The sequence below is a fragment of the Enhydra lutris genome, unplaced genomic scaffold (genome assembly GCF_002288905.1).
Source record: "Enhydra lutris kenyoni isolate GAN:26980312 unplaced genomic scaffold, ASM228890v2 scaffoldscaffold56, whole genome shotgun sequence".
NCBI lineage: Eukaryota > Metazoa > Chordata > Mammalia > Carnivora > Mustelidae > Enhydra > Enhydra lutris.
Window position 1 is genome coordinate 322,504 of NW_019154140.1, and position 12,942 is coordinate 335,445.

General features: G+C 35.5%; 1 protein-coding gene across 1 annotated transcript in view; it reads left to right on the top strand.

Moving 5' to 3' along the window:
• The window catches only part of LOC111157729 (contactin 1), a 173,891-nt gene that overhangs the window by 8,329 nt on the left and 152,620 nt on the right, over window positions 1-12,942 (top strand). Inside the window, exons 2-3 of the mRNA XM_022519374.1 lie at window positions 96-128; window positions 9,839-9,971. Coding sequence (XP_022375082.1) covers window positions 96-128; window positions 9,839-9,971 — 166 coding nt within the window. The remainder of the gene's footprint in view (window positions 1-95; window positions 129-9,838; window positions 9,972-12,942) is intronic.

Consider the following 12,942-nt stretch of genomic DNA (forward strand, 5'->3'; position numbering starts at 1 on the left):
TTTCATTAACTAGTATCTCAGTTATTTGATTAATGTTTGAAACCACAACTTGAAAGCTGCTTTGGGATTAAAATTGCTTTATCTCTTATTTTTAGAGTTTACGTGGTACAGAAGATATGGTCATGGAGGTAAGTTGATGAAAGGGTAAGGTTTAAAACTAGCTTTTCTCAATTGAAACGTATTTCACCTTTCTTTTAAGCTATTAACTCTCTAAACTTAAAGACAAATGGTTAATGTTAGATCACTTGGGGATTTTGTGAGATGGTTTATCTGGGGTCATCAGACAACTAGTTTGACTGCCCGAATGAACTGAGTGGATATACCACAAACAAATATGCTATTAAAGGATTGTAGCCAATAGAAAATATTCCATGTGGCCTGCATTTTTTTCCTTGCATGCTTTGTAACAATTCTATGCTATTAAATTTTGAAGCAATATTTTAAGTATTGTAGGGCGCCTGGGTGGCTCAGTGGGTTAAGCCACTGCCTTCGGCTCAGGTCATGATCTCAGGGTCCTGGGATCGAGTCCCGCATCGGGCTCTCTGCTCAGCAGGGAGCCTGCTTCCCTCTCTCTCTCTCTGCCTGCCTCTGTCTACTGTGATCTCTCTCTGTCAAATAAATAAATAAAATCTTCAAAAAAAAATATTTTAAGTATTGTAAACACCTAACTTACTTTTGAATGTCTCTTGCTTTGCTGACAAGATAGAACTAAAGTTAGTGACCTCAGAACCTTAAGATTCAGTTTAATTAGGACTCCAAAGATGTTGCAGAATTTATTGTTTATGATTTATTAAATATAACAGTTAATTCTGCTCATTTAGATTCTACTTCAACCACTGAACATTTCTTGCCAGAAATAGAGGCAGTATGGGATACTGGAGAAAATAGAGTCTAGAGTAAGAACAGCAGGGATTTGCATATTCAACCTGGTATTCACTAGTGATGTGATCTTGTACAAATTATTCACCTTTTATGAGCCTCGACTTCCCCATATGTAAAAATTACAAGATCCTTGTGAGAACTAAAAAAAAAAAGAATATGATGAGAGTTTCTAGAATAGTCATCTATGTTACAGGTACTCAGTGAACATTCTAAGACTAGAAACTTACAAAAGCCACTGCAGGGTAGTAGGAGAATGCAAAATTGAAAAGAATCACTGAGCAACCAGTGCTACAACTTGCGTGCCAAGTCAGGGGTATTCATGCTAGTGTGGGTCAGAAGAACTTCCATTTGTAGGTTGCCATGAGGATTATGGGAAAGGAAAGTCTTAGCATGAATTCCGCCAAAGCCACTTCTGTTTCCACCTATGAGTTATGGATCACTGCACGTACACTATATAAAGATAGGTTCTTTGACTTCAAGAAGCTTACCATATACTAGGAAATAAGATAAGTAGGCAACAAATTTATAAGAAAACATATACTGAGCATTTTAAAAGATTTACTTTGAGCAATTAAGGAATAGTTAATGTTGAGAGTAGTACGTAAGGGAGTCCTGAAGTATTTCAAAAACTTAGAAATGGAGCTGCTTCCAAATAAAAGAAGTGGAACAAATAAAAGTAAAGAGGTAAGGAAATGTGGGCTGTATTAAGTCAGTAATTCTCCAAGCATTTCAGTAAATGCTTGTTCTACAGGATATTAGTAGGATTTACGTTAAAAGGGACTTTATTGTCAAATAAATTTGGGAAAGGCTAATTCATAAAAGTTTAATAGTTTATTATTAACTTTAAGTGATAAGTGTTTGTACTACTCATTTAGTAAGTGTAATACATGTATTACTTCCTTGGACTGCTGAATAAAGGACCTCAAACTGGGTGGCTTATAACAACAGAAATTGAATTGTATCATAGTTGTGGAAGCTAGAAGTCTATAGCAAGGTGTTAGGAAGTCTTGCTGCCTCGGTAACTGGTAGAAGAAGGCTTCTTCCTTGCCTCTCCCAGCTTTGAGTAGCCTCGGACATTCCTTGGCTTGCAGCTGCCTGACTCCAACATCTACCTCTGTCTTCATATGTATGTTTTCCTCCCATGTCTGCCTCTGTGTCTGAATTTACCTCTTTTTGAAGTTGCCAGTCATATTGGATTAGGGCCCACTTATGACCTCATCTTAACTTGATTACTTCTATAAACATCCTATTTCCAAATGTGGTCCCATTCTGATTTGCCAAGGATTAGGACTTCAACATATCTTTTTGTGGGGGCACAATTCCAAACAACTATATTACACCAAGAGAAAAGTATTGTGAATCTCTGATGAGAGAAGAGTTTTAAAATGTCTAAATATTCCAAAACTTTTTGACCACCCAGCTAATTGTTACTAAGGAAAAAAAAAAAAAAACAAAATAAAAAAACTCATGTACGCTGACTGACATCAAGTTAAATTCATAACTGCTAACTTCAAATGAGCAGCTGGTACTGCCCAGCAAACATACTCCACTTCCCCAGTGAATTCATTTTCTCATTTTCCTAGATCATGTCGTAGTTGCTTCCCTCCCTCCCTTTAAAACTCCAACAGCTTCTTGCCATCTTTACTTTGCTTCCTATTACACAAAGGTATAAGAGACAACTTGAAGATAATTTCCACAAGTTGACACTACCACGTTTCCTCTCCTCCTACCTCTATGCCCATACACTCTGTCTTCCTGATTGTTTCATATATGATGTCACCATACTAAACCCTATACTTGTACACTTGTCCTATCCCATCTGGTTTATTTAAGTTCATTGCCCCAGCAATTATCCCGTGTCTTCTCATCATCAGATTCTCCCTCTACTGGATTATTGCTGTCAACATGCAAACATTCTCCAGTAATCTCTCTCGTTTAAAAAATCATTTCTCTGCAAACCCCACACCTTATCGCTAATATCCTTCTTATCTATTCTTCTTTTCATTAGTATTACCAAAAAAAAAAAAAAGAAAAAGAAAAATAGACTGTGCTTTCTGTCTTCAAATTCTCTGACTCCTATTTTCCTTTGAACCTACTGCAATCAAACTTTCACATCAACATTCAACCAAAAATGCCTTGTCCATGTCACTGCGATGTACCTGTTGTGAACCCAGTCGTCAACTCTCAGGCTTTTTACTCATCCTATTGGAAATCGTGCTGTAGTTGCAGATATTATGTGTAGACATAACATCTATAGGTGAAAGAGGTGTATGTTTTTCTCATATCTATTTCTTTTAAAAAGCAAGAGACCTCTTAATAGACCTCTGAACACCTCAATGTCCAGAGTTGGCTTGCAAATTTACCACCAAGCTTGTCATAGGAAACAGTAATGTAGTGGCATTAATGACTGTCAACCTGTACTTCTGAGTCATGGGAAGGAGGATTTGATCCTTGAGCATATCTGACCTTTATCATCAGGGTGGAAGGGGAGTACTGGCACTGGTGAGTCAAGCAACAGTATCTGCAACATCACGTAACTGAGTGGGAATTGAGGTTTTGGGTTTTTTTTCCCACTTATGAATGGGAGAGTTCTATCTAATATATTATCTTGGATATATAATAATTTTTAACTATTACTACATAATAATCATAATAGCCTATGTGACTAGCTTTTAAATAAAATATATACATTAAAAAATACATAGATTTTTTATTTTAAAAATAAAGTACACCAAGGCTTATTAAAAAAAAAAATCATCAAACCTTAACTCCACGCTTTTTCCTCTTAAAAATTTCTTCCTTTTTTATTTTTTGGATTGTATGAAATCAACTTGTGTCCTATTGAGATAAAAGAATGAATACAACTAAGTTCCATATAGTGAACATGTAATGTTCAGATATTTAATTAGTAACTAAGTATGTGATAGTAAATATTTATTTTAGATGCTTTTCTCAATTATGATCTTTCTTAATTTAATAATAAGATACAGCTTTCTCAGGACCAATTTTTACCTAGCCTAACCTAAAATGAAAAAAATATCTCTTTAATTCCTTTGTAATTTAGTGATTAAAAACAAGGGGAAGAGATAAAATAGCAGTATAATACTTATTCTATGGGAATTAGAGAATGAAATAATCATTAATTGATAGAATGGGATTATCATGTGACTCTAATATTTCAAGCAAATATCAAGGAAAATTAAAATTCTGAAGAGAGAGCAGATACAGAATTTCCTGTGTCCTTATAGTACTTTACCCAGATTTTCATATTTCTTCAGTTAGGATCCCTTCAATTACTTAGCATTATTTTCATTCATATAGCATTTTTCTATCTCTAATTATGATTTTATAGCATTCACTAGCTTATCATTATTTTGTGATATAGTCACTGTTATCAATTAAAAGAGACTAGAGATAGCCTAGAAGGTGAAGTGATAAAAGTAGGCCCTTCAACTGGAGCATGCCACATAGTGGGGTATACATGAAGTAGGTGTGGCAAGATGCCTGACAGTTAAAGAAAGCACAGTATTTGGAGGCTCTAGCTGTGGACCTTCGGGCAACGAAGTGGCTGCCATCAGATGATAGGCTCTTGGGCAGGTAAAGCCATGCAAGGGTAAATGTAGTCAGTCTTTCTGCTAACATGACCCCAGTTTTTGTTCTAACAATTTGATTGCTACAAGTTCTTCAAACCAATTCCTTTGTATTTTAGTTACGGCAAATTACTGCAGAATCATGTATTACCCAAGACCCTAAAGGATCTCAACACCTGAGTATTCAACGTCCAAGCTCTAAACATCCTTGTTCCCTTATTAGTGGGGAATGGTTGACAGAGAAGACAGGAGGAAAAATGATCCTTTGAGACAATTTAAATAGTGTCTGACTTAGAGAATTTATTGTGTTTCAAGAGATTTGTAACATTCTCCATCCCATAATTATTGTAACATTGTAAATATTGTAAAAATCCCAGTATTAGATTCCGTTCAAATTTTTTTGCTGTTTTTTTTTCTAATAGTTTTTTTCCTGAGACTCTTCTTATAACACCCTTATGTAGAATAATGTTTTTATAACATAACAGATTGAGATGACATATTACAGAATGAGAAATAGAATTTGTTTCAAAATAGATATAAAATGAATAAAAAATCTCTCAAGTACAAGTCATAATTATACTTTCAATTTTCAAAAATAAAATAGAATAGCAAGATTACAGTGGACCATCTCCACATAGTGAGAGGTGAATAATATCATAATAATTTTAAATAATAAAACTGATTATGTTACTGATGGAACTGAGAATGGCACAGAAAAAAAGCAGTAGTTTTTGCTTGTTGTTTACATTTGTAAATTTAACAACAAATAATCCTATACGATTTCATCCTTTCTTGTTAATCTTCATGATCAAATTTAAGAAATGAACTTATGTCTCCAAAAGATTACCATTATGTGGTAGAAAACTGGTAAATTTGCATTAAAAGCAGATCAAAAGAAAGAGTGATTTGAAATGCTGCCTTTCATTAGCTGGAGAAGCCATCTATAATTTTGTGCTCCTTTTTAGAAGAATCTACCCAGTAAGAAAAAGGGCACGTTTTTAAAAAGTAATCTTATTTTTCTGAAACATAATACCTATTTTTTGTTTCGTGTGCCCTGTAACCCCATAATACATCCAAAGCACCATAATTTATCACCTAATTACTTCCACAGCTGCAGAAAAAAGCAGTAAGAAGGATATATTTTCTGTTGGCTGAGAGTGTAATGCTTGCATTAATGCATCCTTTTCTGAGCCTTGTATTCTCCCAGAAATTTATTTTCCCCTCACCCGAGTGCCCTAGCTGAGAGAACAGAGTGATAAGCTCAGATACTCTCCAAGAGGGTTATGAGGGTAACATTCAGAGGTTCACTGAGCATACCCATGCAATTCAGATGCTTGTTTTTGAGTCATTTGTCTTTCAAGGGTCCAAATACATTCCCCAAATAAAATATGTAGAGTAATTGCTAAACCGTCTAATGGAATACATTGTTTTATTTAGGCCAGACCATTTTACAAAAGCATAAAACACATATTTGTGAAATAAAACCAAAGTACTACTGTAATGTGAAGTGTGTCCTATTCCACTTTTTGACCTAGAGAATGATCCAGGGGAAGTATCTTAAATGCAATGTCCTCTCAATGTGAAAAATAAATCCAGTATTTTGGTGGAAATTAGCTTCATATTTTTATCCCCCGAATGTTTCACTGTCTGTTCCTATAAAGGCCAGATGGAAGTGGAGTATGAAGAAGTATATACATATAATTTATGAAGAGTTCTTGTCATAAGAAACAAAAATAGCATGGGCACTAATATTACCCAGTTTGGCATATAAATGTCAACGCAGTTCACCCACAGTCTTTTTTTTTTTTTTTAAGATTTTATTTATTTATTTGACAGAGAGAGATCACAAGCAGGCAGAGAGGCAGGTAGAGAGAGAGGAGGAAGCAGGCTCCCCGCTGAGCAGAGAGCCCGATGCGGGGCTCGATCCCAGGACCCTGAGATCATGACCCGAGCCGAAGGCAGCGGCTTAACCCACCGAGCCACCCAGGCGCCCCTCACTTCACAGTCTTTACATATGCCCCCAGAGGTATTGCTTGGCAATGAGATATAGTCTCATTATTATTATTATGTGACATTCCATTATTTTCAATAGCAAATTTCATTGCTGTTATCTTTTCTAGAAAAAATTAAATTATTTTTAATGCATATGATTAAGTTGAAGAAGCTACTTAAAACACCTTCAGTCTTATAAAAGCTGACCAACATTTGTCTTAAAAGCATATGCCTTAAAATTAAAAGACACCCCATGAAATGAAATATTTAAGACTATACATTTAATTAAAATATGCAAATCTACTGATCTAATCTCAACCCTTAAGTAGATGTCTGCTTATGTCTTCGTTGAATTTGAAGGTGCAATACAGTACTTTAAATAATGAGGCCAATTTGTATGAACGTAACTACTTCAGAGTGATAAAAGTATTTGTTTCGGGGGCTCCTGGGTGGCTCAGTGGGGTAAAGCCTCTGCCTTCGGCTCAGGTCATGATCCCAGGGTCCTGGGATCGAGTCCCACATTCGGGCTCTCTGCTCGGCAGGGAGCCTGCCTCCTCCTCTCTCTCTCTCTGCCTGCCTCTCTGCCTACTTGTGATCTGTCTGTCAAAAAAAAAAAAAAAAAAAAAAATCTTAAAAAAAAAAAGAAGACACTTATGAGCTTAAAGCTTCTCTAAATAATATTTATTTTTTACCTTCTAAATATCTGGTCTACTTAAGTTTTTAAAAATTGAAAAATTTCACACTAACATTGTTATTGATCAGGGTTAGAGTTGGAATAGAAGTCATCTTGTCTTCAAGAAGAGAATCTAAATATTTTGATAAAATTGCCCTTCTCTGCTTGTCTTTTTAAACATTTTCATGTGAATTGGGAAGAAACAACAGAATCTTCAGATTAGCAGGTGTTACTAAATTGTTCCAATCAGAAAAGCTGTGCAATTGGGAGAGACTCAAGAAGAGCTTATAAAGTTGTTCAAATGGGAAGAAAAATGGCATATGATTTTTATCATAGATAAGTACAAGGTCATTTCCTTCAGAGATTGAAAAATCTAGAGCCAACATCCAAGTGAAAGGCTATAGTTGTCAGTGATTTGGGATTCATTCTTCATTTCCCCTGGTGTGCGGTTATATCCTAAAAGGCCAGGAAATATTGGGCATCATCAGGAAAATTATTAGAAGTGAAGCAGAAAACATTGTATGCATTTTTGGCTTTTACAACTTTGAGAAGGAAATGGAACTAGACACTGCTCACAGCAGGACATTCAAAATCGTTAGCAGAGGGCTTCTGTGAACACCTCGAATTTTTTATCTTATTTATGGTGGTCTTAGGCTTGTGGGCCCTTAGGGCATGTGTGCTTGTTCCTTTCTTTTTTTAGATGTTGACTCCACATAGAACAAATGGCTTGCATAAAACAACAGGGGAAGTGCGTTGGTGAAACTAAATCTGTTTCTCCAATTCCTTTGATTTTGATCCAGCAATTTGCTCTCTGAAATAGGGTGGTGATAGGGAAGGAACTGAGGTCTGTAAATTCTTGAATGGCAATATCAGCAAATTCCAAACTAAAAATGAGGCATCTCACCTTGAAATATTTCAGACAATTTTAGATAAATCAATGTTTCGTACTAGAAGAAACTAACTTAAGGATTTTACTGATCACCTGCATGTATACAAATATGGGTTGATACAACACTAATAACACCAGAACAACAAAAGTGAGTAAAACATGGCCTCTTACTTTTAGAAATTTTATGAGTTGATACACATATACATATAAATATACATATACATACATATGTTAAGATAGGCATAAGATACATAAATCAAATTTTCAAAGGATTGGCAAATTCAAAAGAACATTGACACACTCAGTATTTACTGAATGCTGACTGTGAGCCAGGTACACTACTGTCTTATATGCATTGCCTCAAAATAATTCTCACAGTGTCTAATTGGATAGATTTTATTATTATTCTCACTTTGTGAAGGGTGATATTGAGGTCTAGAGAGTTAAATAATTTTTCCAAAGGCATTGTAAACAGTACTGAGGCAAGATTTAAATTTTTTTTTAAGATTTTATTTATTTATTTGACAGACAGAGATTACAAGTAGGCAGAGAGGCAGGCAGAGAGAGAGGAGGAAGCAGGCTCCCTGCTGAGCAGAGAGTCCGATGTAGGGCTCGATCCCAGGACTCAGATCATGACCTGAGCCAAAGGCAGAGGCTTTAACCCACTGAGCCACCCAGGCGCCCCCTGAGGCAAGATTTAAATGGTATAATGAAACTGCTCATTAATGGAAGCTGAAACAAAGCTCTCATCTTCAAGGTTGTTGTCGGAGCAGACAAAATGTCTGTGGTGTATGCCTTAAACTCTATCCTAAAAAATATTTGGAGGAGTGAACCATAGCTTTTCCTCTAGCAGAGACAGTTTAATGATCTTATTAGGAATATCCTCCTTCCTAGCCACACATGCTAGTATTAATTCATGTGGGACATATGGCTCTTAGCTCTTCTCTGTAAATGCTGCTGCATTGATGTCATATGAGTGATTCTCTTCTCTGCATCCTGCTGCGAAGCATCACTGTTCCCTTCCAGAGAAACAGCTGCTTCCCAACTTGGGGTTTGCTTGTGATGTATTCTGAACCAGTTGGTCAGATCCCAATAATTTGTTTATTGACTGTCCTAGATGGTACTGAGTACAGATGCTGGTCACATGTTTAGAAAAAATAAAACAAACAAGAGACTAATTTCCCAGAGCTTCTAGAAATTCATCCATTCTCTTATCAAAAAATCATTAAGCACCTCTTATGCTCCAGACTGGTTGGCAGCTAGCTGGGAGATTATTGACACAGCCACCTGTTCCAAGCATTTACAGTCTCATGGAACAGACGATTGTACCAAGAATCACAGAAGGTGTGCTAAGTACCCTAAGTTGTGTGAGGAGTTGTGAGAACACAAATGAGGACCAGCTAAAGCGAGGAGGGGTGAGAGGAAGCTTTCTGAAGGAACTAAACATGGCTGAGTCATAAACACTATTTGAGTTTTAAGAGGAGGAGAAAAATGAGATGGTGATTCCAGAAATGGGAAAAACTATGTTGTGAAGTCTCAGGGACATGAAGGCCTGACTTGTTTGAGGGTCTATAAGTAGTTAAGCATGACAACACCGGGTGCCTTGGGAGAAATAATGAGAGATGGACAGAAAAGAATTTTGAATAAAGCACCTGAATGTTCTCCTCAGGATTATGGAGGCAAATATCTTTATTTCAAATGGAAATGGAGATTTGATGTTTCTAACATTTTCCCAAAACCCTTTTAAATGTATCCAAATTTTCTTTGACTTATAAAAGAGCACATTGTAAAATAATTTTCTTTTTCTTGTAGTTTCTGAGGAAGATAAAGGATTTGGACCAATTTTTGAAGAGCAGCCAATCAATACCATTTATCCAGAGGAATCACCAGAAGGAAAAGTTTCACTAAACTGTAGGGCACGAGCCAGCCCTTTCCCAGTTTACAAGTAATGTACTTCACTGCTCTTTTATTACAATGGAGTATCAAACTAGATTATAGATGAGCATCTGTGACCCTGTACTGATAGAGAAAGCTCTAATATAAGGTTATTAACAAAATGCAGGAATATTAACAGAAATATTGGCATGTAAGTTATTAAAATAGAGTTGTTTAATGTCCAAATTGATAGTAAGTTTTCTTAAATATGTGCAAATAATCCATTCCCTCTTTCCTGCACAGATAATGCCAATGCCATTTCATATTATCCACTTAAAAATTGTCCAATGGTGATCATGCTATTAAGCATGTATAAGGCTATATGAAAATCATACACAATTTAAATATATACATTTGAGGATAAAATGTTCTTATATGCAGCAATCTGGATAACTCACATATTATAGATAATATTCCTCTATCAACTACATTTAGAGAGCTTACATACATAATTCTAGAAAGCACCACTTTTTTCCAGTGGTCTCAAATCTGTATTCCAGGTAATATAGCAAATTTCTTAAAATTAGGTAATCTATGTCAATATATCTCTTTCTAGTTTTTTGTGGGATTTATGGGTTTTTTTTATGTTATGTTATGTTTGGGAAATTTATGTTATAAAATATAACTTTTAAGGTAACAATGGGTTTTTTTGCTTCAGATGGTTCAGAAAAGTATACTATTTCTAGTCTGATACAAAGAATAAGATTTAAAAATTAACCAAACACCAACGGATTTGAATTTCACCTGTGAAATGGTTCCATGAAGACAACGCAAGTGATTGATAGGGAAATTGGAGCTCTAGTGTGTCAATGTCAGCTAACTTAATTGAAGATTGTCATTCAACAAGATTGATTTTCATAGTGTTTTTTTCTCAATAGAAAACAACTTTCTATTGTTATAAGAAGTTATAATAATATATATAAATTTAATCCTAATTGAACTCATTTTCTCTTGAGTTCAAGAGACTCTCATGAGTCTCTGGGCTAAATTACAAAATTACTCTTAAAATAAAATATGAATTTAGATATAAAAACACTGTCCCTTTGAAGTTATTTTTATTGTTTCAGTTTCATGCATGGGAATGCAAAATAAGTAGATATTTTATTAATTATAAGTAACACATTTATTTTGAAAATATTTGTTAGGCTAGACTTATTTCTACCCTGAAGCCACACAGTATGGGTATTTATATACATAGTTATGGATATGGGATAGTATAACTAATAGGGTCTGTAGAGGAGATCTAATCTAAGCACATAATTTTATAGGAGAGGAAGCTGAATAATGAATAAGGAAATTGACTTGCTCCAGAGTTAGTAAATCATAGATCCAGGACTGAAACACAGCACAGGTTTTATGGCTTCCAAAGAAACATGTAATTTTTTCAGGTTGTATCTATCTATATAGCTTTTGAGAGATAACATCTCAAAAGCTATTTCAGTGATCTCACTTATTTTGTTACACCTTGCCCTTGACATTCATACATGGAAACAGCAGATCAGAATGGAGGCAACAAAACAGAAGAGACTGTTCTCAGATAGTGTTTTAGAAATGTGTGCTTCTTGCTGTGCCTACCTGACATCTACCCCACAGAATCATTAAGAAGCGAAGTTTTGCATGACTATAATTTTATACACATTAATTAGCAGCTCCCTTTTTCCTCTTTTCTCCAGTCCCTGGCAACCATCATTGCATTCTTTGCTTCTACAGTTTGACTCTTTTAGATACCTCATATAAGTGCTCTCATATTAAGTGTTCTTACCAAAATTTAAAATGTAAAATAAGAAGGCCAAACTTTGACCAACAAATACATTCACTAACTCCCTCCCATAGGTTGAACCGGCACTGAAATCCCTAGGATGGTGGCCTATCTACACATTAATGTAGAGAGCTGGAAAGGAGAAGTAGATGCTTAATTCTGTTATGAAGGCAGTCTGCATTTGACAGAGGAAAAAATAAAAAGGGAAAAAATTCAGCTCATGATGCAGCTTGTCTGATGGAAAAGAACATTTGAAGTTTTAAAACTTTACTTAATATTCAGAGCAAGTCATACTAACCTTGGTAATCATGCAATGTGTCATTCACACAGTAGTTTTATATTTATGGCATGTTCAATGATAATTTCTTATTCATGGCAACACCCTGAAAGTTACAACAGGGAACTTTACCTTCTACTTATCAGCCTTGAAGCTTTTATTATCTTGTGTTGACCCTCAAAATAATGAGAATGCTAATAAAATTGCATTTATTTTTTTAAGATTTTATTTATTTATTTGAGAGAGAGTTAGAGAGAAAGCATGAGAGAGGAGAAGGTCAGAGGGAAAAGCAGACTCCCCACGGAGCTGGGAGCCCAACACAGGACCTGATCCCAGGACTCTGGGATCATGACCTGAGCTGAAGGCAGTGGCTTAACCAATGGAGCCACCCAGGCACCACTAAAATTGCCTTTAAAACTGTCTGAAAGGAGTAACAACAATGGTATACATTCCTGAAAACAAAGTAAACCAGTGAACTTACCCCAACACAGCAAAATTTCAATCATTATATGACATCAAAGGCAGACTCAAATCCACTAGAGAGGAGATAATGCAATAAATAAAAATTTGGAGTCAATATAATGGGAAAAAAAACGGTAACAATTGGTATTGCTCAATAGGGAAACCCATTGCCTTGGCAAATGCTAAGCAACTTGACATTGGATTGTTTGAGCAGAGCCAATATTGCCATCAACATGGGGAGGGGGAAGATACACTCATTGGGTTGGAATTTGGTAGGTTTTCAAAATGCAAAAGCATAGTTTTCTGCGTTTGCTTTTAAATTTCCTCCTACATTATAAAAATTTAAACTAAAAATGTTCCAGTTATTTGATTTAATAAAAGACATTCTAAAATCATTAGGCTTCTTTTGGTAAGATTCTGACCCTGATCATAAGTGTGCAAGAGCCATGAGGCCACAGCCCACTATTTTATCATGGCTCTTGC